Genomic DNA, 26,617 nt, shown 5'->3' on the forward strand with positions numbered 1-26,617 from the left:
CAGAGGCCCTGGGGTGGGGCCAGAGTCCCTCCCCAGCAGGGGGTGAAGGCAGGAGCAGGGGTTCACCACCCATGGATCTGGGGCAACGCTCCCACCTCCACACAGGGCAAGATGCCAACGAGCGGGGAAGCCTGGGAACCCAGGAGAAGGCGGCCCGTGGCTCCTCCTCCCAGGGGGGCTTGGCAGACCCGACCTGCCTCCAAAGCCCAGCCGGCCGAGCGGTCCAGGAAGGATGCTGACACGGAGCCCACCGTCTACGTGATTCTTACAGCACGTCCGAATGCTCCTCAGTAACAAGGTCACGTGCAACCTTGGGGTTCCCATCCCCACCAGGAGCCCTGGGAGAGCCGACCCTGGCATCGCCCGCCAGGTCTGCCCCTAGGCTGCCCTGCAGTTCCTTGGGCCACCAGTCAACGCTCTCTGTCCGAGTCTCTCGGGGTGGTGACCAGCTCAGACGGTGGGCTCCTCCTCCCTTGAGGTCCCCTCTGTGGGCTGCTGGGAACCAGAGTGAGTGGTGGCCACAAGGGCTGCAGAGAGTCTCTGCGGCCTGCGGGAGGTGGTGGAGGTCTCGGAGGGGCCAGGGGACATTGTGGAAGGTGCTGAAGCTTCAGTCAAGAGGGTGGCAGGCAGAGGCCACCTGGACGCTGTCTGGGCCCCAGAGGCTGAGAAGGAGCGCTCCGGAGTAACGGGGGGTGGCCGATGAGCCCCTGAAGAGGCTGGAGGTAGAGTGGAGGGCTCTGAAGGGGCGGAAGGCCCTGGGGAGAGCCCAGGGGACGGGGAGGCTCTGGGCTCCCCTGGCCTCAGAGGGGGTGAGGGCGAGGCCTGGGCTTTTGAGGGGCCTGTGGGTGAAGTCTGCACGTTGGACAAGTTCGTTCTTCGGAGGAGCTGGAAGAGGTGGAGCGCTGGCCTTGGAGGGGCTGCGGGTGGGGGCGCCAGGCAGGAGCTGCAGTTGATGGGCACCTGGGTGTCTCCGCGGGGACTCCGAGCGGCTTTGCCCAATACCACGTCGCCATGAGGGGTGAGCCCCTGCGTTCCTCCCAGAGGAAAAGCGGAATCTAGAGAGAAGAGGGAGAAACAGACTGTACAAGGTTTCCCCTGGTGGCTGAGGAGGCTCCAGTCACATGGGGACAGACACCCATGCTCTGTCCTCCAGGGGGACTCGGTGCACCTGGGGAGGACCAGCCAGCCTCCGCCACCAGGGACATGAATAGAGGGAGGCAGTTCATCCAAGTGGCTTTGCCAGGATTTGCAGTGTGACCTTGCACATAACTTCCCTGGGCCTCCATTTTCTGATCTGCAAAATGGCACAATAAAAAGGACTTAAACCTGATGAAAGGGTGCAGAGAAGTCTCGGCCTGACCCTCATGTAAACTATAGTAATGCCGCGACCACGTGGGTTCACGGATGACAACAAATGTACCACTCTGGTGTGGGACGTTGACAGCAGGGAGGCAGGGGTGGGAGGTTACAGAGCCGGGGGTCTGAGGGAACTCGTATTTCCCGCTCCATTTTGCTGTGAACTTAAACAATAAAAACCACTTGAAAAATAAATTTAGGGCCCGGGGTGTATACAGCTCAGCATGTGCAAGAAAGGCAAACAAAAAGAAAACAGAGGGTGAAAGGCAGGAGAAGAAACCTGAAGAAAGGTGTGATGGGAAGATGGACGCCGTCCAGCACGTTTAAGAATCACCTCAAGGGTGGTTAACAGCTCCGTGAACAGCTGGAAACCACCTGAAATGTGTGAACTTTGTGGTCTCTGAATCATATCTCAAAGAAATCTGCTGTATTATTTTTAAATGATGGAAAGGAGGCAATTCCTATTCTACTTCGATCAGAAGCTGTTTCCCTTCGAGGTGCTCTGGTCACGAAGAGGCCCGCGGGGACCCTGCAGCAGAGGCTACACCTAGTTCCAGGCCAAGGGGCAGGCTGCGTCCATCGCCTCCTCGGGCCTCAGTTTCCCCATGTGGAGTCCCGAGAGCAGAGAGCAGAGGAGCCCAGGGTAAGGAAAGAGAGAGGGCCCTGGGCTTGAGTCCAACGCCACCAACTGAGCTTCAGTCTCCCATCTGCAAAATGGAGATCACACGTGCTGCCGTGCCAGAACGTTCCAGGAGCCGTCAGTTCAATAAGGCAACACGAGCAAGATGCTCAGTATGCTGCCTGGCACGTTCCCTACCAGTGACTCTAGAAAGCCAGGGGAATGACATCTATCTGCCTGCAAAGGAGTGTGTGGAGTTTAAAATGAAGTAAACCCTGTCAACTACCAGCAGTTCCCAACTTCATGGACCCACTGGCTCCGTGGTGTGGCCGGCACCACAGACCCAAGAAGCTGCCCGAACATCAGAAAGCATCCTTCAGAAGGCTACAGGACATCAACAGATATTTTATAAAAAGACATTCAGGCCCACAAGCTCATGAAAAAATCCACTGTTCCTAGAAGTTCAGAAAATGTTAAAAGCAGCCACATTTAAGGTACTTCATGTGGACACAGAAAGTTGGAAAAGTTAAAATTCTGAACGTGGTTGGGGTGTAGCTCAGTGGTGGAATGCTTGCCCAGCATGAGCAATGCCCTGGTTCCATCCCAGAACCACAGGGGGAATAAAAGGTCTAAACAGTTTGAGAGAATATGCAGAAGTGTCAGCAGGAGGTAGGCAAAGCAACACAAGGGAATACAGTGATTCCCCCCATCCAAGGTCGTGTTTTTGCATGTTCAGTTACCAATGGTCAACCACTGTCCCAAGATTTTAAGTGGAAAATTCCAAAAGTAAACCATTTATACACTTGAAATTGTACACCATTCTGAGTAGCATGATGAAATCTCCCATCGTCTCACTAGGCCTTGCCTGAGATGTGAGTCATTCCCTCATCCAGTGTATCCATGCTGTATATGCTACCAGCCTGTTTGTCGCTTAGCAACCTCCGTTATCAAATCAACAGTATCACAGAGTTTGCACATAGTACTGTTCACAGTTTCAGCATCAAAGGGGGTCTTAGAAAGTATCTCCTATGGGTAAGGAGGGACTACTGTATTTTACAATTTTTTTAAATGGTCAGCTGTGAGCCACATCAATACTTGAAAATCATGTACATCATCATGTCCTGTTTATAACTACACCAAAAAGATCCATATGGACGAGCCGGGTGCAGCAGTGCACGCTTGCAGAGCCACCTCTTGGGCAACACAGCAAGATCCTATCTCCAAAAAATCAAAAAATACGTACACTGACAGGGGAAGACGACAGATGAGGCAATAATTCTCAGGAATCTAGACCTTACAGCGGCTGAGAAGCATTTACTGAAGGCTCAAATTCTGGCTCTACCACCCATTGTGACCTGGATCAAATCACATCACTTCTCTGTGCCTCAGTTTCTTCACCCGGCAAAGGTGGGGATGCTGATAATCTGTATCTCAGGGGGCTGCTACCAAGAGAGGAGGTGGACACTGGAAGAGCCCAACCCAGAATGAGTCCTCATTCACACGCCGGCTCGACTGTCCTACAAACCTGACTCCACTCCTAAGTTATGACTTAAATAAGGAAGAAAAGTCCCAGTTACCTGGGAGGCTGAGGCAGGAAGAGGTGTGAGGCCAACCTGGGCAACCGACTGAGACCTAAGCCACACGCGCCTGAGCTACACTGAGCACGTAGCCCAGGGGTACAGCATCCCCGGGTTCAATCCCTACCACCCCATTTTAAAGAAGGAAGAAACCAGAGGAAGAGACTGAGGAAGGAGACAATGGAGAAGAAAAAAAGAACAGGAAATAAACAAACAAACATGCCCGGTGGCCCATGATAGTGTGGTATGACGAGTGCTTGGCGAGGCCCAGGCCAGCCCCCACTACTGTGTGACCTTGAGCAAGCCATGCTCCCTCTGTGAGCCTGGGTTTCTCAGCCACAGACCTTTCTAAGATCTGGGCTTCTGAGAATGGAGAGGAAGAGGATGATGGCGGACTCCAGGACCCAGGGCCGCTTACCTGGGCAGGAGGAGCAGCAGTCCCCGGGGGGCGGGGAAGAGTCGGAGCAGGCCTGCTGGCAAGGGACCTTCTCGCAGCTCACCTCGCCCAGCTGTGGGAGCAGAAGGACACCCATGAAGCAGCGTGGTGCATCCTGCCCACCCAGAGAAGCCCTCGGGAGCCTTCCGCAACCGCCGTGGGGTCCCACCGCCAGGTCCCTGTCTGGACTTCCACAGAGGGAGATGGCCAGATCCCAGGTCCAGGTAGTCAACCAGGGGTGAAGAGCGAGCGGCGGGGGAGGACGCAGGCGCGCTGGCTGGTTCGAGGGCTCCCCATGGCCAGGAGCAGCCAGGCCCGGGCCAGCTCACCTGGCACGTGCAGCGGGTACAGGGCTCATCGTCCAAGGTGAACACCTGGCCGTTCACCACCTTCCTTCCCTCGTAGTTGCAGTCTGCAAGGCAGAGGGGACAGGCCTGTAAGAGCGAGGGCAACCTGGGCGCCTCGGGCACAGGCAGCTCGTCCCCCTGAGCCCGCACTCACCACGGCACACCGGGCAGCACTCGCCGTCGGGGTGGAAAGGGTAGGTGCAGGCGATGGGGCAGTCCACTGGCGAACAGGCCACCGAGCCCAGCTGCAGGACAAGAAAACACACCAGGCCCTTCACAGAGGGCAGCGGAGGGGACACTGGGGAAGGCGCCATGTGTCCAGCAGAACAGCCAGCATGGGGGAGCCGCCCGGGCGGGGTGTGCCGGGGATGGCCGAGGTGGCAGACACTTGGTTAGAGTCCACTTCCTGCCAGAACGCACACCCCACAAGGGCAAGGCCTGGCTGGTCTACAGGTTCGTCTACTGATGGGCGTCTGCTGAACGGATGCACGAGCTTCCCAGGAAAGGGGGTCACCAAGGACCCGGAGGGGGGCTGTGGCTCAGGGGCAGAGTGCTGGCCTGGCATGTGCGGCACCCTGGGTTCCACCCCCAGCACCGCAAAGAATTAAAAATTTAGATTAAAAAAAATTAGGGGAGAAAACAGCCAGAGGCAAAGCTCCCTGCAGCATGTGGCTGTGGACGGATGTGGCTGACCCGCGAGGGTCGGTCTCTCAGGCCCCTGTGTGTGTACCCTGGCTTCTCGAGCTTTCTGCACACCTTGCCCCTTTCCGTGCACCCCAGCTGAGGCTCACCCAACCCAAGACATTCTAGGTGCTGTAAGTGCTTTCCCCCTCCGTTTTCCAAGTACTAAACTAGACCGTGTGGGTCGACCAGGCAGGATGGCTCGGGGCGTGCACACATAGGTCCCCAAGCGAGAAGGCCGGGGTTCAGAGCTCTGCATCTTGATTTACTAGTTGTGGAATCATGAGCAAAGGACTTGGTGCCTCTGTTCTCTCTTTAGAAAGAACGAAGTGATGGTCCCATGGAACTCTTGGATTCACTGGGTTCATGCATCTCTCTCTCTCTCTCTTTTTTTTTTTTTTTGATACCAGGGATTGAAGCCAGGGACATTCAACCACTGAGCCACATCCCCAGCCCTTTGTATTTTTTATTTTGAGCAAGTCTCTTATTGTTGTTTAGGGTCTCGGTAAGAGGCTGAAGCTGGCTTTGAACTTGCGATCCTCCTGACTCAGCCTCCAGAGTCACTGGGATTACAGGCCTGAGTCATGCATCGCTAGGGCTTAGAATAGGGACTGGCGCACAGGGAGGCCTCAAATGCTTGTTTAAAAGACTCTGAAGCAGTTTGTGTTCCTGACCACCCCAGCAAGAGTCCCTGGGCCACATTTCATACTTGCAAGGGACCAGCCCCCAGACACTCCCTGGTAACCCAGAAGCAGAGGACATGGCCCAGCCAGGGCTTAAAATAGTTCCCTGGTGGTAGCTAATGATTCACCCTGGGCAGGCTGGAGGGAGCTGGTTTTCACCAGGACCCAGGAGTGACCCTTCTTGGAGAGGGCTCTGAGTTTGGCCTCTGCAGTCAGGAGCTGGTGTGGGTGGCTGGGGCACTTCCAGAGCCAGGGGTCGGGGAAGGGTGGTCCGTACCAGGCAGATGCAGCTCAGACACGGGTCCAGCGCCGATGGGAAGGTCTCATTGTTGTAGAAGATTCTGCCCATGTAGGTGCAGCCTGCCAGACAGAGCACGTGGTGAGCAGCAGCCAGGGGTGTGGATGTGGTGACCAGGCCCCCAGCCAGGGCAAAGGTCTGAAGCTTATCTGGATAACAAAGGTCAGGCCATGCGCCTCCCTGTGCGGTGCCCTGGGGGTCAGGCCAGTGACAGAACACCCCTGGGGACTGGTGTTGACTTTTGCTGTGCTGGATTTGGCAAGGGGTCACAGGCCTTGGCCTTCAGTGTTGTCACCCCAGATTGTGGGGAGAGGCCAGAGGGCATCAGAAGGAGAGCCCAAACCCCATACCACAGCCTCTGGTTCCTGCACCCCGAAAGCTCAATCTAAGACTCCACCAGGATGAAAGTCATCACGTGACTGGTAAACGTGACCGCAGGTGGCAGAACCGTAGGAAAAGACTTTGGAAGAACACACTCACATAGCACACATCTGTCAAGTTTGTGTGTGTGTGTGTGTGTGTGTGTGTGTGTGTGCAACCTTAAGGTTCACAGTAGTGATGGAACTTTTCTTCTTTGTACTGAGGATTGAACCCAAGAGTGCTCAACCACTGAGCCACATCCCCAGCCCTTTTTTATATTTAGAGACAGGGACTCACTGAGTTGCTAAGTGCCTTGCTAAATTGCTGAGGCTGGCTTTGAACTTGCAACCCTCCTGCCTCAGCCTCCAGAGCCTCTGGCATGCACTACCGAGCCTGGCTGGAACTTTTTTTTTTCTTTCTTTATTTTCTTAAATTTCTACAACTGCTAATTTTGGGATTGTGAAAAAGGTAAAAATTACTGTTAAGAAAGCCAGCCTCGTTTTTATTTCCTCTCGTGGCTCTCTAATTATTTAGCAGATACAGTTCCTGTGTGGCCCCACCCAGGCCATAAGCCCCGAGTCCCCTTGGTTCTTCCCCCAGCACCCCTAGACTGCACCTGCTTACTTCTAGGAGCCTCAGTTTCCTCATCTGTATAATGGGGTTGCCCCATGGGGCTGCTGGGAGGCTTGCTTGGTGCTCAGGGCAGAGGGGCCTGGGCACTGGGACCCTGTGCCTCGCTGCCTGGGGGGGGGGGCTGGTCTGGCCAGGAGTTACCTGCAGAACAGTCTGGGCAGCACTGTCCGGGGATGCGGATGGGGTGAGGGCAGGAGTCCACGCAGTCTGTCATCCGGCAGCTCACCGAGCCATCTGCCTGAAGGAAGGAGCAACTTCACCAAGACCCACCTGGACGCCAGGCCCTGCCTCCCGCCCCAAAGAGGCAGCTCTGCACACTGGCCATGGCTTGCCCTGAGGGCTCCAGGATGCAGCTGGGAGGTGGCAGGCCCCCCAGAGAGGACCACTGCTTAGGCAGAGTGGCAGGAGCCTTCCTGAAAGGTTTCGCGTGTCTCGGGAGAGTGGGGGTGAGAGCTGGGACTTCAGTCTCCCCGGCTTCCTGTCCCTCTGCAGTGGCAGCCAGAGGCCGCGCCATCGCCCCCTTCCAAATTCTTCTCTCAGCGTTTCCCTGGATCCCTGGCTCCCCCCAACCCTATCGAGTACCATAAAACCCTAGTTTTATAGAAAACCATTCGGCCGGAAATGTCTATTTCAGAAGACAAAAATGCCAGACAAGGTTTCTTTCCTTTTTCTTTTTCAAGAATCTGAAGGTTTATGACCCTGTATTTCACCCTCTTGTAAAAGGGGTGACCGAGGCGTCCTAGGGGAGAGAAGAGGCAGGGGACGGGCTTTCCTCGCACTCCAGCCAGTGAAGCGCTCCAGCTGCAAGGCCTCGGGCACCCCGGAGGCTGTGCGCAGGATCACCTGGAGGTTAAAGGGCAGATTCTGCCTCCAGGGATGTGGGCAGGGGCTGGGGACTGCATGTCCCGTGGGGGCCGCCAGCAAGGCCCTCCTCGCTGCTGGGGCATGGACCTCAGTTTGTGCTTCTGTCCATCTGACTCCCAAACCCTCGCACCTTCTCCTGAACCACTTCTGATTAGGGGAGGGCGCGGGATTCGTGGTCAAGAACACGACCTGCTTCACAGGGGCAGCAGCACGCAGGGCCCAGGCCGCCCGGTGCCGGCAGCCAGCCACGCCCCAGGCCACCCTCTGGGAGGGCTCCTAATTCTGACCCCAGGGGCAGCAGCTCCCTGAATAAGCCGACTGCACTGTCCCCAGACGTCTACCCAGGACAGGCAGAGCCCTTCTGGGAGGGAGGCTGAGCCTGGCCAGAGGCGGCTCTGCCTCTGGGGGGACGGGGAGCTCCTCCGGGCGAGGCGGCGGGACAGCGGGTAAAGCAGCTGAAGGCGAGCAGGTTGTCATTCACCTGGCAGATGCATAACTCACAGGGATCACCAGGTGACCAGATCTGTCCAATCGGGAACTCAACCCCGTTGTCGTCCAGAGAGCAGCCTGGCCGGGGACAGGGAGGGAGGAAAGAGTGGGCAGGACTGCCCTGGGGACCCACAGCTCCGTCCCACCTCGGAGGACCCCTCACACTCACGGGCACACACACACACACCCACACAAACCTGCTTCCACACACAAACATACTCAGACATAACACACAGACACACAAACCTACACACATGCTCAGCAGACACAACTCCCACACTCCCACGAACGCACAGTGACCGGGCTGGGGCTGGGGCTGGGGCTCGGGGCAGAGCGCTTGTCTAGCACGCGTGAGGCCCTGGGCTCGATCCTCATCCCCACATATAAGTAAATGAATAAAATAAAGGCATTCTGTCCATCTACAACTACAAAAAACAAAATGCACATTTACTACATACAAATGTACACACTCACAAAGAGACTCCAGACCCCATACATGACTCAAGCCACTAAAAATAACACAAAGACACACACACACACACAGGTACACTTTCACACAGTTACACCCAGACACCAGCACAAATACACAAACACACACAGTCGCACACCACCCGTCTTGACGGGGGAAGCCCCACTCCCCCTGGCCGCCCCAGCCCTGCGCCTCCCCCCCCTTAGCCCTGGCTGGGCCTCACCTGTGGTGGGCGTGGGCTCCCTGCAGGTGAAGCAGCACTGCCCAGGACCCAGCCACCGGTCCTCTGGGGGGCAGTCCAGCTCTGGACATGGTGTGAAGGAACACTCCACCTCCCCCTTCTGGAAGAGAGCCCCGGGCATGGCCAGTGAGGGAGCTCCCAGTCTGACCAAGTCACTCCACCACAAAATCCCAGCTGCAGGTGGCCCTGGGCTCCCCTGCAGAGGGGCCTGGGGGAGCAGCCGGCTGCCTCCTGCCCGTCCTGCCTCCCATCTGGCCTAGAACCAGCCTCCACCCCTCCAGGACCCAGCCGGCCGCCTGCTCTCCTTCACTCTGTGCTGCTCCACCTCCCCCTCGGCCAGGTGACGCCCTGCCTGGCACGGCCCTCCCTCCGCTCCTCCCCTGATGTGTCCTGTCCCCTTCAGGTCCCCACTCAGCATCCCTCCCTCCAAGAAGGCTTGCAGTGCTGGTGACCTGGCCACGCCCGCCTAGGCAGGGGGCTCTGCCAGGGCAGTGCTTCAAGGAGCCTGGGGCTGGGGGATTAGTGGTCCTGCTGCCTCCGCCTCCCTTTGGGTCCCTCCTGGTGGTCTCCCCGTCACAGCATCCTGGGTCAACCCCTGGCGGCCCCACCCCCTCCCTGTCACCTCAGCCACCCACCTGGCAGACACAGGTGGTGCAGTCGTCACCACCCCCACTGAACACTGCCCCGTCTGCGTACCAACGGCCGCGGAAATAGCACCTCACTGCGGGAGAGAGGGAGAAGTGGCCCGAGGCCTTTGGGTGGGGGCAGCTCGAGGAAGAGGGGCATGTGGGCAGGGGCCTGGGGTCCCACTTGGCACCACCTGCACCACCGGCCCCCAGCCCCAGGCACAAAAGTCACAACTTAAAAACTGACAGAATCACGCAGTGGCGCAGGCCTGTAAGCCCAGCGGCTCGGGAGGCTGAGGCAGGAGGATCACGAGTTCAAAGCCAGCCTCAGCAAAACTGAGACACTAAGTGACTCAGTGAGTCTCTCTCTCTCTCTCTCTCTCTCTCTCTCTCTCTCTCTCTCTTATTTATTTTTTATTCTAATTTGTTACACCTGACAGCAGAATGCATTACAATTCACGTTACACACATAGAGCACAATTTTTCGTATCTCCGGTTGTGGAATGAGATGGACACATCATCACCCTAAGTACATGTGTGAAGACACGAATGGTGTGAATGTACTTTGTATACAACCACAGATACGAGACCCTGTCTCCAAATAAAATACAAAATAGAGCTGGGGATGGGGCTCAGTGTTTGAGTGCCCCTGAGTTCAGTCCCCAGTACTCCCTCCACCCCCAAAAAGGACTAGCTCATTAGTGGGTACACAGAGACCCCTCCACATTAGCCAAGGAGCAATGCCAAGGGTGGACGCAAAGCCCTTCCTGCCTGCCCTGACGGTGCTTCCTAGGGCAGGGAGCAGGCCTGGCTCTGAGCACAGTCCAGCATCCAAACCACCGAACCACTGGGCATATAATAGGTGCTCAGTAAAAGAGGGCAATTGAAATGCCTCACTCAATCTGAATTTCTAAAGTAGAAGCCACTCTCTCCCCATCTCCTTTCCTCCCCCAACCCAACACACACTCAAAAGACACCCCTCCCTGCACACAGACAAAAGAGTCGCTTACCTGGGACACAAGTACAGCAATCTGACTGTGGGAGGGTCTCACAGGGGCCAGGAGGACACTCGGGGGAGATGCAGGACACATTTCCAGCCTGAGGCGGAGAGAGAGGGGGGAGGGAAGGAGGATGTGCGGGTTCTGCCACCTCCGGGTCCATCACAGACCAGCTCATAGCCTCTCCCACCACACCTTTCTATCATGAGAGCTGCCCAGGGACGCCACCTGAGAACTTCGAATGTCGCATGGTCACAGGGACTTGCTCCTGTGTTTATTATGGTGGGGCTCAGAAGGCGCCCCTTTCTCAAGAAAGGCCAGAAGAGAACGGAGAGAAAAGAGACGCAGACAGACAGGCCTCGCAGCAGAAGGTCTGCAGGGAGACCGGGCAGTGGAGCGCACAGGACCCTCCCACAGGGCAGGAGACCTCCCCTCACCTTCCCATGCACCTGAGTCTGGGCCGGAGTGCTCTTACCAGCTCTTCAAAGAACTGAATCTTAGAACAAAATTTTTTTAAATTTAAAGTTAAAATCAAAAAGCCCTTGGGGGCTGGGGATATGGCTCAAGTGGTGGTGCGCTCGCCTGGCACGCGCGGGGCGCTGGGTTCGATCCTCAGCACCACATAAAAATAAAATAAAGATTTGCGTCCACCGAAAACTAAAGAATAAATATTTAAAAATTTTCTCTCTCTCTCTCTCTCTCTCTAAAAAAAAAAAAAAAAAAAAAGCCCCCAACTTTGGGATGAGTTCCAGCGTCTGCCCCTCCACCAACAGGACTTTGGGCAAAGTACATCACCTCTCTGAGCCTCAGTCTCCCTGTCTGTGAAATGGGTGGAAACTGCTTCCTTCTCAATATACACGATGTGGTCACCCACTACGCTTGGCCACCATGTGTTTGGTACCCAGGAAGAGCTCAGCACAGGGTGCTGGCAGCTGTCCAGACACCCCTGACCTTACGCTCCAGTCCCACCATAGATGCCAGTCCACAAGCCAATTTTTTTTGTGTGTGTGTGGCAGGGGAGGGTACCAGGGATTGAACTGAGGGGCACTCGACTCCTGAGCTGCACCCCCAGCCTTATTTTGTGTTTTATTTAGACACAGGGTCTCACTGAGTTGCTTAGGGCCTCAGTAAGTTGCTGAGGCTGGCTTTGAACTCATGATCCTCCTGCCTCAACCTCCAGAGCTGCAGGATTACAGCCGTGTACCCTGTGCTGGGTTAGGAGGACCCACTGTTAAAGACAGTCAGAGGGTGGCAGTGAGGGTTGGTGGACAGAGCTGGACTTAGGACTCACTCAGACCTCAGCTCAAATCCTAGCTCTGATATTTCCCAGCCAGGCTTTGCATCGGTGGCAGAGGGACGGTAAAGCTGGCCCTGGGGACCCCAGACAAGGAATCAGATCAAAGACACCCATGCTGCACACAGTGGGTGCTCATGATCAAATACACATGACAGCACTCTGGCACACAGTAGGCCCTCAATAACTATCCTTGCAGGCTTGGAGAGCCTAAAGCAGAGTACACTGGACAAACCCAGCGTGGTCCTGAGCTTCCTCCCTCCCAAACCGAACACCTTTGATTGTGCTGGCAAATATTTTGCCTGGAGAGAACAGGCTCCCTGGAGGGGAAGTTTCCAAGGGAATTTCATCCCGTCCCTTCCGAACAGATGGACCCTGTTTGCCTGGTGGTTCTTTCCTGCCCGCGTCCTGCAGTCTCCAAGCTGGACGACGCAGGTTCCGACCAAAATCCACAGCCTGGGCACCCTCCCTCCTGGGGGACAAGCTTACCTTGAACATCCGGGCTCTCCCCCTTCCTCTGAAACCCCCAAAGGTTAAGAAAACACCCAGGAGCCTTCTGGGATCTGATGCCGCTTACCAGACAGACACAGACCGTGCAGTTCTCGTTGGGAGGTGAAAACACGTCGCCTTCCGCTCTGACGGCGCCGCTGTAAAAGCAGCCTGGGGAAGACAAACGGGACGGGCTCAAGCCCTCCTCAGACAGGAAATGAGGTCCAGGCCTAATGCACCTGGACCTTCGGTCACTGCCCCGGATGTCTCAGCAGTGGCAGATGCAGGGTCCCTACACTGTGGAACAACAGGGGAACCCTGGGGCTCTACCTATTGCCATCTGCAAGGATCAGCTTCTCTGGTGGCCCCGGGAGGGTCCACCCACATCTGGTAAAGCCACAACTGTCTTAAGACTGCAGTGTCTTATCCCCATCAGGGAGGAAAGACAAAGGACAGCCCTGCGCTCACACCTAGCCTCCCGGCTCAGTTCACCTGGGTGACCCTGGACACGACGCTTTGCCTCACCCGAACTCCCAGAAGTCCGACAGAATGGGAATATCACCCAGTGGGAGATTGGAAGGATCTGCAAGCTAGGATAAGCTTGCAGATAAGCCCCAGTACTTTATTTCCAGGGCTCAGTACACAGTAAGGACATAGTAAAAGATAACATTAAGAAAGTCAGTAAAATAAGTGAACTTATATTTCCACGTCCAACCTTGGCAAGACTTTTTTTTTTTTTTCCTGTAGTGCTGGGGATTGAATCCAGGGCATGCTGGGCAAGGGCTCTACCACTGAGCCACATCCCCAACCCCCTTGGGAAAACTCTATAACTGCTCAAGGCCCAGCGACCTCAGCATCATATCACCCGGAGATTCAGAGACACGCAGATTCTCAGACCCAACCCAGATCCATCAACTAGGAGACTGTATTTTAATAAGAATCTGGGCAATTTGTGTACAAAGCGGATTTTTGAGAAGCTCCATTGAAGGAGCTTGGGTCTCTATCCCAGGAGCCACGGGAAGTAAATAAAAAGTTGCAAGTGGTTGGGGGTGTTCTTCGGTGCTGGGGATGGGACCCAGGGCCTGTGCATGCAGGACAAGGGATGCACAGAGCCACTCCCCCAGCCTGTGCAGGCGTTGAAACAGCTGCTCCTCCAGCCGGGGCAGGAGTTAGGCAGGGGAAGGAGACAGCCGGGTGAGTCTGGAGACTCACTCTGGGAAACAGTGAAGCTCAAGAAGGATGCCCAGAAGACAAACAGGTCCTCTTGAGGGGCACTATGGCAGAGCCAGGCGCTTCTCCAAGTGTGGTCCCCAGAGCGTGACCCCGTGGTGCATGCCTGTAATCCCGTCAACTCAAGAGTCGGAGGCAGGAGGATCACAAGTTCATGGATCAAGTTCATGTATGGCGCCCAGTGAGAGCAGGGAGAGGGCCTTGGCAATTTAGTGAGACCCATCTCAGAATACAAACTTGAAAGGGATTGGGGGTGTAGCTCAGTGGTAAAGCACCCCTGGGCTCAATCCCTGGTACTGGGGTAAAAACAAGCAAAAAATAAAATAAAATAAAAGTGGTCTCCAGCCCAGCAGCCCCTGGGAGTTTGTTAGACGTGCACATTCCCAGGCCCCCAGATGTGCTAATCAGGGGGCGGGGCAAGGAATCTGCGGTCTACGTGGTCCTCCAAGTGATTCCAATGTAAGGGACAACTGCAGAACAGCAGGACCACAGGAGGCCGGGGGAGGGAGGAGGCAAACTGCGTCCTTCCTGCTCTTACCTGTGCACAAGGGGCAGCACCCCCCATCTCGGGGGGGAATCGGGTGGGAGCAAGCAGCTTCACATCTCACCTCTCTGCAGGTCACCTGTCCATCCTGGAAGCACAGCACGAGTTGCAGCCACCACCAGACCCCAGACCTGGCACCAGGACAGCCCAGGGAGCCCTCACACCCACCTCACACCAGCACTGGGAACACCTGGGCTCTGTCCAGTGGCTCCCCGACTCACGCACGGCTCCCAGGTGCCAGCAGGGAGAGGGCCTGGCTGCCAGCCTCGGGCTCCCAGGGCCCCTTGGTGAGGAAGGGGTCCCTACCACCTCCCCCTGGAGGAAGGAGGGAGGCCTGGGGGTCCTCAGCAGGGCAGCACTAGACCCTGGGGTGGCCATCAGGGTGGGCAGCAGCCGGGTAGGAGCAGAAGGGAAGAACGAGGGTGGTGGAGAGGTGGGAGGTGGCAGGTGGGTCGTCCTGGTTCCTGCAGGAGGCCCTGGGGCCCCCGGGGGAGGGCTGTGTCCTGGGGACAGGGCTGGCCTTCCCGACTCGGGCAGCAGCAGAGGCATCTTGTTGGGGTGCTGCCGGGGCTGCAGGATGGCAGACGGGGCCTGCAGGGCTTTCGGCAGAGCTGCAACAGAGGCGCAGGGGTCTACTGAGGAGGAGTAGGGCAGAGGTGGGGCCCAGGGTCAGGTGGGGCTCCGCTCCACCACAGTCACCGTCTCTGGACCTGGTTCCTGATGGGCACAGGGGTCAACTGTGAGCCGCTGGGGGCACCCTGACAACCACGTGGGCAGACAGACAGGAAGGTGGCCACGCCTGGGATCCATCCTGGGACTAACGGCCCCCTGGCTCCTATGTCCTGATGGGCCAGTGTGTCCCCTGCTACCCCACCCAGCTAGGGCTTCCCTGGCACTGGAGATGGAGCCCTGGGGCCGGGAATCCTCCAGCCTCACAGTGTGTGAGGAGGCAGGAGAGAGAAGGCAGAGGCCAGGGCGGGAGGAGGGAAGCACTGGGAAGGGCGGGTCAGGGACCATGGGTAGGTGTGCTGGGCAGACGAGTGGGTGGCTCTGAAGGAGGGGGCAGAACAGCTGCGCCCACCACCTACACGACTGCGTGTACACATGTTCCCAGGCGCCCAAGCATGGCAGAGCCATAGGACGCCACTGTCCAAAGCAGTTGTCCTGGGGCTCAGGTTACTGGGCTCTGACGTCACACCTTTCTCTATCACCACAGGTTTCTTTCCTCTTAACCATAAGGAAACATGACGATGGAGTGGAAGGTAACACAAGGAGGAGGGCGGACACTGGAAATAATGGACAAGACGAACTGAACAAAGAGGGCCTGGGGATCTGGGGACCTGGGGAGAGGACTTGGTGACCTGGGGACGGGCCTGGGGACCTATGGATGGGACCTGGGGACCTGGGGATGGGGCCTAGGGACCCTGGGGACGGGCCTGGGGACCTAGGGATAGGACCTGGGGATTTGGGAACAGAGCCTGCGGCTCTGGGGACGGGGCCTGGCACTGGGCAGCTAGGCCTGTGGCTAAGAGCTGGACTCGGCACTCACCTTCACAGGACACACGGTCGGCTCGAAGCCTAAAGCCAGGGCGGCAGGAGCACAGGAAGCTGCCCACAGTGTTGTGGCATGAGTGGTGACAGACTCTCCTCTCCTGCTGCCTCCGGCACTCGTTCACATCTGCAGAAGACCCCGGCCGCTAGTCCAGCTGGGAGCCCTCCTTGCCATCCCTTAGTCAAGAGGCTGGGGGAGTTTTCCTGCCAGCTTCTTGCCGGGCCCTCCCCTGCTCCAAGGTGCAGGATGTGACTCCGGCGGCTAAAAACAGGGCCAAAATCCAGCACTGGTCACCTTGGAGATTCGTGCATGCAGCAGTCATCTAATGGGTGCATCCACAGCTCATCCCCAGCACCTCGCAGCCATGATCAGGGTGGACAGTAGGAACAAGACGTGCTGGGGATCTCACTCCACACTTTCCACTGCCCACTTTTTCTTTCTGAGAAAGGACCTCAAGACTCACTGTGCTGCTCCAAGTGGACTTCAGGACCAACACCTAACTCCGCTGGGACAGGGTCTCTTTGAAGCCCAGGGGACCCCCACCTTCAACCCATGAGCCAAGCTCAAGCCAATCTCTTTCCGGAAATTTCCGCTAATAAAGCTGAGAAAACAGGGGTCTCCTTCTGTGTCAGAGGAATCAGGTATAAACATGCTTTATTTACCCCGGGGAACAAAGGAGGCCAAGAAAAGGGGTGAGCAGGGAATCCTTGGTGTATCTGGGAGAGAAGGGGGTGGAAGAGAAACCTAGTGGGATGACAGGGGCCGGTGGCCAGGAGAGGCCACCACAGGGTCTCCGTGCAGAGCAGGGTGACCCCGGGACAGAATAGAGGCGCAAACCCTTGGCGTTCCAGGAGACCCAGAGCCCTAAATGTTGACCTTCCAGGTCCAGGCGCTGACCCTGTCCATCTTGCTGATTGGCAGCCTAAGTGTGCAGACCACAGGGTCCTGATCTTACCTACGCACGAGTGCCGGTTGCCATGGAGATGGAAGCCAGTGCGGCAGGAACACTTGTAGCTGCCGATGCTGTTCCTACACCTCTGCTGACAGGGGGTGCCCAGGCATTCGTCCGTGTCTGTGAGGGGGAGCACAGGCTGGCATCCACCTCCCCATAGAGCTTTAGAAAGGGGCGGCCCCCACCCCACTCAGGACTGCAGGGGACGTCCTTAACCCCCACGTCCAGTCTAACAGTCCCTAGTCTCCCTTACCCTCACCCAGCCCTGACCACCTGCATCTCCCAGCTGGAGAATAGACAGCCTCTAATGCATCTCCCGGCCTCTACCTGTGCTCCTTCCCAGCCTCCTCACAGGACCCCCAGGATGTTCTTGCCTAAGGGCACTTCTCCTCCGACACTTCCTGCTCAAACCCCCCTGGGATTCCCATGCGCAGCCCACCACAGAGGTGCTCACAAGGCCTTTAAAGACAGCCCTGTGGTGCACACCTATAATCCCAGCACTTGGGAGGCTGAGGCAGGAGGATCATGAGTTCAAAGCTAGCCTCAGCAATTTAGTGGGAACCTGAGCAACTCAGTGAGACCCTGCTCAAAATAAAAAAAATAAAAAGGGCTGGGGATGAGGCTCAGTGGGTAAGTGTCCCGGGGTTCAATCCCTGATACCAAAAAAAAAAAAAAAAAAAAAAAGCCGGCTCTGGTCTACACTGACTACCCGGCATCCTCCCCAGCCCTTACCATCACTCTAGGTTAATTAAGTCCTTGCCGTCTTCCAAACACAACCCACTTTTGCAGATTCCGCCCACCTCCACTTTTCTATCTGCCCTGGATGCCTTTCCCTTATCTGGCTAGAAAACTCTTGCATCTACTAACTCAGTTCCTGAGCACCTCCTCGGCACAAGCTTCCCTGGGCTCGTGTGTGAAACTGTTCACCAACGTGAGCTGGTGAGCTCTGGGACACTTGCCCTGCAGAGGGTCAGGCCGCAGGTACACGGAACAAGGCAGGCCTAAGACCTGTAAGACCGACTGTTCAGGAAAAAGAAAACAGTGGAAGAAGACCGGGTTCAAATCCCAGTTCTAATGTTGATTTCTTTAAGCCATGGAGATAAACGGTGTCACCATCATGGAATAATTTCAGGGATGAAATGAGAAAATACAGGGAAAGCACAGAGCCGGGGCCCGGGACAGGAGAGTTGGGCAGGGCACTCAGTGCTGATTTGAGTTGTGCCCCCTGAGATTGCTCGCTGCGATGGTGTCTTGGTGCCGTCTTTGGGAGACCGTTAGGTTAGATGAGGCATGGAGGGTGGGATATCATGAGTGGATTAGTGTCCTCGGAAGTGACACCAGGCTGCCTCTCCCCTCCTCCTCTGCCATCCTGTGAGGGCATGGCAGGACTGTCATCTGTAAGCCAGGAAGAGACTCCACTAGTACCTTGAACTTAGACTTGCAGCCCCCCGGAACTGGGAAATGAAAGCCCTGGTGCTGGACCCCCAGGCTGCAGTCTTTTGTTACGCAGCGCGAGCTGACTGCGGTGGAACGCCAGGGGTAGTCTACGGTGAGAGCGGAGGGTGGCCATGGGGGGAGGGCCTGGATTGGCACCTGTGACTTTTACTGTTTTTCAGATTGTGAAAGTTTATTTATGCTTTATGAAAATTTCACATGCAGAGAAAATAACAGCACAGAGTCAAGGGGGTGTTTCGTCTCCTCTGCCTGGTGTGAGACTGTCTCCTTATATAACCTGGGTCAGTGAGTCACCTGAAAAGGAGGAGCACTTATTGTAAAAGATCTTATCCGGCTCAGGTAGGAGGGGAAGTCTCTTTCCTGGGCTCTCACAGTCCTTAGGTTTCACCCCTACCTTGTTCTTCCCCAAACTGCCACACAGGGTGGGGTTTGGGGTCCTACAGCCTGGGTGTCCCCAGAGCACCAAGGCAGGGAGAACCAATGCATGCAACAGGCTGAGGACTCCATGACAACGCTCCACCCTGGCCCCTGCATCCGCTCCCACCCAGCCCCTCCCAGCCCTCTTTCATCTGGGGGCCTCCACCCAGGGAGTCTGCTCCCCTGCTCACCCCTGCACCCTGCAACAGCAGGGTCCGAGCCAGGGCCTGAAGGCCGCGCTGGGCTTCAAACCCCGACTCCACCTTTATTAAGAGCCTTGGTTTCCCCACCTGTAAGTGGGGATGGTACAGCATGCCACTCAGGGGACTGTGGCAGGAGAAGGTATCGTGCAGGGCTCATCTGGAGCCTGTCCTCTGCCCACTCACCCTGGCAGCTGTGACGGTCTGCGGCCAGCTGCATGCCCGGCCCGCACTCGCACACGAACCCGCCCTCGGTGTTCACGCAGTGGCCCTCGCAAGCGGAGCTGAGGCATTCATCGATGTCTGGGGAGGGAAGACGCTTGCACAGCTCACTCTGAGCGTGGCCGTGACTCAGGGAAAACTGACCCCAGGTGGAGCACGTGCCCACACAGGGCCTGCCCTTGGCAGCACGGAGGGCGGTCATCCTCCAGGAAGAAAGAGCAGGACCAGGAAAGACATCGGGCTCTGAGCGGGGCCGAGGGGCTGGGCCCCGCCCGACCACGCAGATCAGATGACCTCAGGACGGCTGGGACAGAACAGTTTCGGGGCAACCCCTCAGGCCTCCCCAAAGAGCAGGGGCCAGTGGACAGCAAGGCTGGCTGAATTATCCGCAGTGTCACTGCCTTAAATATTCATGGAGCACCGACCAGGGGGCCCAGGGACCAGGAGCATCAGGAGGAGACAGGGATGGAAACGCCACAGCGCAGTGGGGGCTCTCGGAGTCTGCACTGGACCCCGCGGGGCTGAAGCTCAGGTTCCTATCAAGGCAGCGGGAGACAGGGCTAGGGTGAGACCAGGCTGTGGAGCCCAGAGGGGTCCTGCCCAGGAGGTGAGGGGAGCTGGGGGACGGGACTCTGCAGATCCTGCCGCAGGCATCCCCCACTCAGCGCCAACCGGGGCTTCCAAGGATCTACAGGACCAGCTCAGCCCACTTCAGTTTGCCCGAGAGTCTCCCCACCACCTGGCCCTCATGCCCAAAGGACACCTCCATGCTTTTTACTCCCTGCTGGGCCTCTGTCTGGCACGTAGGCCCTCTGAGGCCACGCCCACCGCCCCCAAGAAGCCCACCCAACTAACCTCATGGCTGTGGCCGGCACTACCCTGTCCTGTGCTTGCTTTGACATTGTGTGTGCCCAGTGTGCCTCTGGCGTGAGGAGCACGAGTGGAAAGCAGTCCCCAAGAAAGTCACACTAGCAAGATGGGTGGCTCTGCGGCTTCTCCTTTCTGGAGGATGCGGTACAAGCAGCCTGGAGATCCAGACTCTTGACAAGACCCTTTCAGCCAAGAGTCCTCCTGGGAAACAGTCAACAAGCTGGCGGGAAGCCTCTTCACTGCAGCATTATTTATTATTATTATTATTAATTATTACAGACCACCTGGGAGAAGGGAGGTGGCCAGCTAGAACAGAGAGCAACTACAGCGCCACAATGGCAGCCCTGAAGAACAGGTCAAGCCGGGCGGTCGATCCCAGCAGCTCCAGAGGCTGAGACAGAAGGATCTCAAGTTCAAAGCCAGCCTCCACAACTTAGTGAGTCCCTAAGCACTAGCAAGACCCTGTCTCAAAATACAAAAGAGCCGAGGGTGTGGCTCAGGTGTTAAGTGCCCTTGGGTTCAATCTGCAGTACCAAAAAAAAAAAAAAAAAAAAAAAAAATCATGCCAAAAGGAATATTTGGGGGGCTGGGATTGTGGCTCAGCGGTAGAGCGCTCGCCTAGCACAGGCGGGACACGGGTTCGATCCTCAGCACCACATAAAGATAAAGGCATTGTGTTGTGTCCATCTACACCTAAAAAAATAAATATTTTTTTTAAAAAAAAGGATTATTTGGGGATTTCCATAAGATGAAGTTAAGTGGGAAAATTAGTGAACAAAATCTACAGCTGAGATATGATCCAACTTTATAAAACACACACAGATGCATGCTTTACACATACACGTATAACACCCACACCCAGGGAAGAGGGCAGAAAAAATACTTCATTTTAATAGCAAGCATCTCTGGGTGGGGCACCCAGGGGATGTCTATTTTTATCTTTTTACCCTTATTTTCCAAATGTTTGCAAATAAACTATCATTTACTTTCTACTCACAGAGGGAAATAGTATTTTTACAAAGTTAAAACTAAAAAAAAAAAAGTTTCTGTAGCCCTGGAAAGATAGGCAAGAAACCGGTCCCTTTTAAAAATCACAAGCAAATTCTAGTTTTACAAAAGAATTATTATTTTTTTATCTTATTCATTCTTTTTTATTATTATTATTTTAATTTATTTTTTTAGTTATCGGCGGACACAACATCTCTGTTTGCATGTGGTGCTGAGGATCGAACCCGGGCTGCACGCATGCCAGGTGAGCGCGCTACCGCATGAGCCACATCCCCAGCCCCAAAAGAACTATTATTGAGTTTTGCTTTGTCCATCTTTCAGATGTCGCTTTCCCAAGGAGCCGTCCCTGCTCACCTGACCCTCAGCCTAGGCGCCAGGGTGGCCCCAACATGCTGCACTTCCCCAGTTACAGTCCCCATTATATTGAGCTGACCTTGTCCTTGTCCCCTTTCCCCATCTTTGGAAGCCCCATAACAGCAGTGACCAACGGATTGTCCTCTGACCCTGGCCCAAGCTCAGTTCCCGCCCTTAAGAGGTGCTCAGTAAATATTTGTGATCTAACAAGAGTGACAGCCCCTTGCTTTGCAGGCCGTCCTGGCTCGGCCTGCAGCTCTCTGGAGTCCATCTCAGCAGGATGGGAGGACACATAATCCCACCTCCCCTCCCCCACGGCCCCAGGCCTCTCACCTGTACACCTGATGCCAACAGCTGTCTCTGTCATGGAGAAACCTAAGGGGCACACTCGGGCCACCTCCTGACAGCCACCATGGTTACAGGTAAGGTCACAGCCATACTCCCCGCAGGGGCCATGGGCTTCTGAAACAGGCATGATACCAAACTGATGAGCACCTGCCAACAGCACAGGCACGAGGTGGCCGTCCCAGCCCCCCTCCCACCGAGGCCCCTCCAGAATCCTGTTGGAAGGGTGTTCCAATCCAGCTCTGCTATTCCCTAGCCTTGGGGCCCGGGTTAAGACAGAACGTCTATGTCTCGGCTTCGTTTTCCTTAACATGGGCATAAAAATGCTCCCCAGGGGCTGGGGACATAGCTCAGTTGGTAGAGTGCTTGCCTCGCATGCACAGGGCCCTGGGTTCAATCCCCAGCACCACTCCCTCCACCACCACCAAAAAAAAAATGCTCCCTAATAGCAGGGGTTGAAAATCACAAGCTAGTGTCCATCTCGAGCGCCCAAAGTCTGGCGCGCGACCTCAGTAAGTCCCTAAGCACTTAAGCTAAGTCCCCGAGCCAATTCAGGTGTTCCTGTCAACCACTGACCGTCCTGTCCCGTTACCTGGGCAAGTGGCCCCTTGCTCTCCGTCCTGGCAGGAACACACATTGGGAGCGATGCAGACTCCACTCCCGCAGCCGAAGGAGCAGAGAGCTGAGAGGAGAAATGCAGGTAAGGAGTTGGGGTCCCCCCGTCTGCCCCTCAGACCAGGGACTGAGAGCCCTGGCAATGCACCCTGCTCACGTGTCCCGAGAGGGCTCAGGGCACATGGATGGCCACTTACGCAAGGTGCAGTGCCCACTGCCCATGGAGGGTGCCCAGCCAGGGCAGCAGCCACTCCCAAAGCCAGAGAGGCAGACGTGGGGGCCCAACCGGCGTCTGCAAGAGAGGAGAGAGCATTTTCCACATTCTGTCCGGGAAGACACTGGTCAACTGCAAAGCCTCCCAGACAGTCTGTGAGTCAATTAACAAACAGTTCTCCAGAACCCCCTGGGGAAAACAATGGGAAGTTTTCAAAGAAAAATGTCAGTCTCTCCTGGAGGCAGGACAAAGACAAAAAGTGTGAGAGAACAGATACCAGCTTCCTATGGATGTCTTCCCTGTGAACATGAAGAGTGGCCTGGAGAGGGAACTCTGAGCTGAGGACGCAAGCTGAGGCTCCCAAGATGGCTGCCTCAGGACCTTTGCACTTGCAGTTCCCTCTGTTGAGAAGGTTCTTCCTTAGATGCATACCCTGCTCACTCTCACCCTTTACACAGGTCTCTGCTCATCATCTCACAGAGACCTTCCTTGCTTTATTCTTCTCTATAATACTTCCTGGGACACTATTTGTTAACTTAATGATTGCTCATTGTCTGTCTCCCCTACGGCTCCCTGAGAACAAGGGCTTCTTTTTAGTTGTTCATGCCAGCACCAATAGCCATGCAAAGCACATAGTAAGTATTCAATAAATGGCTGCTGAGGGAAAAGTTGGAAGTCAGTAGAGAAGGGGAGAGAGGGCACCCCAGGGCACCAGAGAGCTACCCAAAGTTCCCCGAAAGAGGGTCTGCTCTGTCAGGGACACTGAGCTGGGAGTGAAGAACCCAGTGTCCAAAAAGGACAGAAGTGCAGACAGGCCTTCCACTGGGTGTTGGCTGCTGGTCAAGGCATGTAAAGCCACGAACATGCCACTGTCCCCACCTACAAGGAACGTTGGCTAGTCAAGGAGCCAGGTAATAAGAATACAGAGTGACAGTGCCTCAGTGGGCTGGACAACGAAGCCCTGAGGAGGGCCACCGGAGGTGTCTTGAAGTGCATGCAGCACAGCAGCTCAGGTGAGAGGGGACACAGACTGGTGACTGGCACTGACTGTTCCCTAGATGGGCTGCACAGGGGCCATCCATCCAGCCCAGGTCTCTGCCCACGTTCAGAAGCTGGGGGGCTGTCATTCTGCCAGGCGGGCATTTTTAGAGCACCCACCATTGCTTATTCCTACACCAGCCTCTGGGGACATGGGACAAGACCGATGTGCCCTCTCCTTGGAGAGAACCCTCTATGACAGCTGTGGTGTATTCTGGAAAGGGAAGCTCAGGGGATCACGGCAGTACAGAAGTCTGTGGGAAACTGGCCCGGGAGCCCAGGGAGCCTCTTCCGTGTCTCCGGAGTCAGGGAGAGGGGGTGCTTTCTCACCCATCCCCTCGCTGGAGCGACACAGCAGCAGCCTGGGAGGAGGGGCCGGCAAGGGGCCGGCAGTTCCAAGCTCCTCAAACAGCTAACCAGATGAGCCTCTGGGGGCTCTGGAAAGGACAGGCGGTGCCCCCAAAGCGGCAGATGGCAGGGTTCGGGAGAGGTTGGTGGCATTGCACCCTCAGGGAGGAAGGAGTGTAGCGCCGCTAGTGCGTCCCAAGGAGTCTCCCATGGCTGGCGGTAACCAGAAGACAGGTGGCAGAAGCCTGTGTGCCACCGCACAGCCTGCACCATCTGAGCAGGAACTGGCGGGGGCTGCGGAACACACGTGCGAGCTGCGAGCCTGGCGGGGCAGTCCCCGCCGCGCGCCCCCCGAGGACGTGGCCGCCGGCCAGGCCGCCCGCTGACACCGTGTTCCCTCACTCCAAGCATCACGCCCACAGGCTCACCGCCTTGGACCGCTGGGGAGGGGGCAGCGGCGGGGCGGGGGCAGCGGCGGGGGCAGCGAAGGGCCCCACCCCCTCGCACACACCGGCGGAAACCACAGCGTAACCCAGAGAGACGCCGGTGGCTCCAAGGTCCACTGAGCGCGCCGAGTCAGGACACAAGGAAAGCCCCCAAGCCCAGAGGGGCGGGCGCAGCACGGAAACCAGGTACTGCCACGGCGGGTCGTTCTGGAGCGAACTCCAGCCAGCCCAGAGCTCAGCGCACATCCCGGGGTCCCTTCGCCAGGGATTCGCACCCGCAAGGCGCCCTCGGGCTCAACCAGAGTCTGGGTCTCCGTCTCCCCCAGGTCAGTCCCAGCCAGAGGTGCACGACAGGCACTGACCAAAGGCACAAGTTGCTGTCCTTTTCCGGAGCCCAGGGGGTGCGCCCGCGCGGACAGAGCCCCGGAGGATGCCCGATCTCCACCCCGCTGCCCGCAGCTGGGGGGCGTCCCTCGGCTCCTCGGCGCTCCACGCCTGTTGCGCTCCCCTGAGCGGCTGTGGCGGGGTGCGGGGATCTTACCTCTCCGGCGCGAAATGCCCGGGCGGCTTCCTCCCCGTGTAGCCTCGGGCCGGGGTCTCCGGCAACAGCAGCGCGGCGCAGGCGGCCCGGAGGAGCAGTCCGGCCCACATGACCAGAGGCTGCGGGTCTCCCCGGCTCCGCTCAGCTCGGGCGCCGCGCGCGGGGGAGGGGGCTGCCGGCCCTCGCCCCTCCTCCTGGCGCGGAGGGGAGCGAACCAGCGATCCCCGAGCTGGCACGCGGAGCGGAGCAGGGGGGCTGGGGACGCCGGGAGGAGGGGCCCGGGGGCAACGGCGAAAGGCTGGGAAGTTTCCCGCACCACCGAGCGGAACACAAAAGGCAGCTCCGCAGGCCAGCCGGTGCCTCTCCCGGCGGCGCGGAGCCCGGGGCGGGGGCAAAGATCAGGGACCCCTGGGGGCGGAGTTCAGCCCTAGGCCAACACCCCCAGCCTGGGTTTGGGAGTCGGCTTTCTGCGAAGGGCTGCGGGCGTCAGACCGAGGCCCTGGTCCGAAAGAAACTTCGGTAACAGGGTTAGCAGCGGGACTCTGCGTGCCCTGGGGCATTGCCCGTCTCGGAGGAACCCTAGACGCCTCTACTGTCAGGAAGGGAGAATCGTGGAGATCCGAACTCAGGACGCTTCGTCGTCGTCGCGCCCTCCGCAGTTCTAGGCTTGCCCTCAGGCTCCCAGCAGGTCTGCACCCCGGCCCTTGCGTGCGTGGACTGGTGGGTCCGCCAGCTCCCTGCCCGGGGTCTTGAACTTACAGGCTATTTGAGCACCTTGGGGTCAGATGGCCAGGCTCCTAGCTCCCGGGGGCGAGGCGGGCGGGGAGCCAGGAAAGCAGACCTGGAAGGCTCTCTTTAGCCTCCTTTTACAGCTGGAGGGTCAGAAGCTGGTAAGCTGCTAGGGGTTTAGGCAGGGAGTGATAGCCCATCCAGTGGGACACTGAAAGGAGAACCAGATTTTACCTTCTGCGAGGACCAGGAATCTTCCCAATTAGTCAAGTTTTTGCATAAATCCCCTGGATAAGTTATTCGATACTTGTCAAAAGCAGCCCAAACCCATTTTGAATAAGCTGGGTTTTTTGTTTGTTTTGTTTTTTTCTGAAAGTGTCTACTTCCCAAACTGGCCAATTCTTTTGGTTCTGCTTCCTCCTGTCACTGAGGTCCTTGACATTGGTGGCCACAATAAACACTGGGTGCCTGCCAACTGTGACCTGGACACTCCCCTCCTTCTTAGATGCCCCAGACTTTTATGCAGCCAAATGTGGCTTGGCTGTTTGGGCAACCTTATGATGCTGTTAGTTCATGACATGCTGTTTTCAGTAAAGGAAAACCTCAGAAGTGTGTGAGTGTGTGTGTGTGTGTGTGTGTGTGTGTGTTGATGTTGATGTCAAGTTCTCAGCGAGTCAGTTGCCAGAGTGTTCTGTATCATAGGATGAGTGTGACCTCCATGTGTATGTGCCTTGAGTCCTAGGACAACTTTCCTTCTTGCTTCAAACATCCAAAGGTCACCTTGCCTCCTCACTGCCAACTGGACCACTCAGTTAAACAGGCACTCCTCCTTCCTGGCCCCTCACCAGTTTCCTTAACACAGACATCATGGCTCATTCGGTCTTTCTCAGCACCCTCCAGCATACCTGGCAACCTCCATTCTGAACTCTCATACTTTAGGTAGGCCCGCCCCCTCCTCCATCCTGTAAGACTCATTCTCTGGTAAGGTTTACTCTGCACCACCTACAAGCAGATAGAAGAGGCTATATGCAGCTTTGTGCTAGAAGCAGGCCCTCATCACCCCATGAGGAATTCTGG

The 26,617-nt window shown here is 56.7% G+C and overlaps 1 protein-coding gene across 1 annotated transcript; it reads right to left on the reverse strand.

Annotated features, from left to right (window-relative positions):
* On the reverse strand, positions 1 to 25,482 carry Vwce (von Willebrand factor C and EGF domains). The gene is made up of 20 exons (XM_076847306.2): positions 24,812 to 25,482; positions 22,422 to 22,516; positions 22,202 to 22,291; positions 21,598 to 21,726; positions 18,997 to 19,113; positions 16,742 to 16,858; positions 15,784 to 15,912; positions 14,403 to 14,845; positions 14,229 to 14,322; positions 12,549 to 12,631; positions 10,690 to 10,777; positions 9,689 to 9,774; positions 9,036 to 9,153; positions 8,336 to 8,421; positions 7,132 to 7,228; positions 5,977 to 6,059; positions 4,490 to 4,580; positions 4,318 to 4,400; positions 3,971 to 4,061; positions 1 to 1,055 (listed from the first exon to the last, which is right to left on the reverse strand). Exons 1-20 carry the CDS (start codon positions 24,919 to 24,921, stop codon positions 451 to 453), a joined length of 2,835 nt encoding a protein of 944 aa, XP_076703421.2. The 5' UTR covers positions 24,922 to 25,482; the 3' UTR covers positions 1 to 450.
* Positions 25,483 to 26,617: the final 1,135 nt, after the last annotated feature.

Source organism: Callospermophilus lateralis, chromosome 2 (assembly GCF_048772815.1).
Source record: "Callospermophilus lateralis isolate mCalLat2 chromosome 2, mCalLat2.hap1, whole genome shotgun sequence".
NCBI lineage: Eukaryota > Metazoa > Chordata > Mammalia > Rodentia > Sciuridae > Callospermophilus > Callospermophilus lateralis.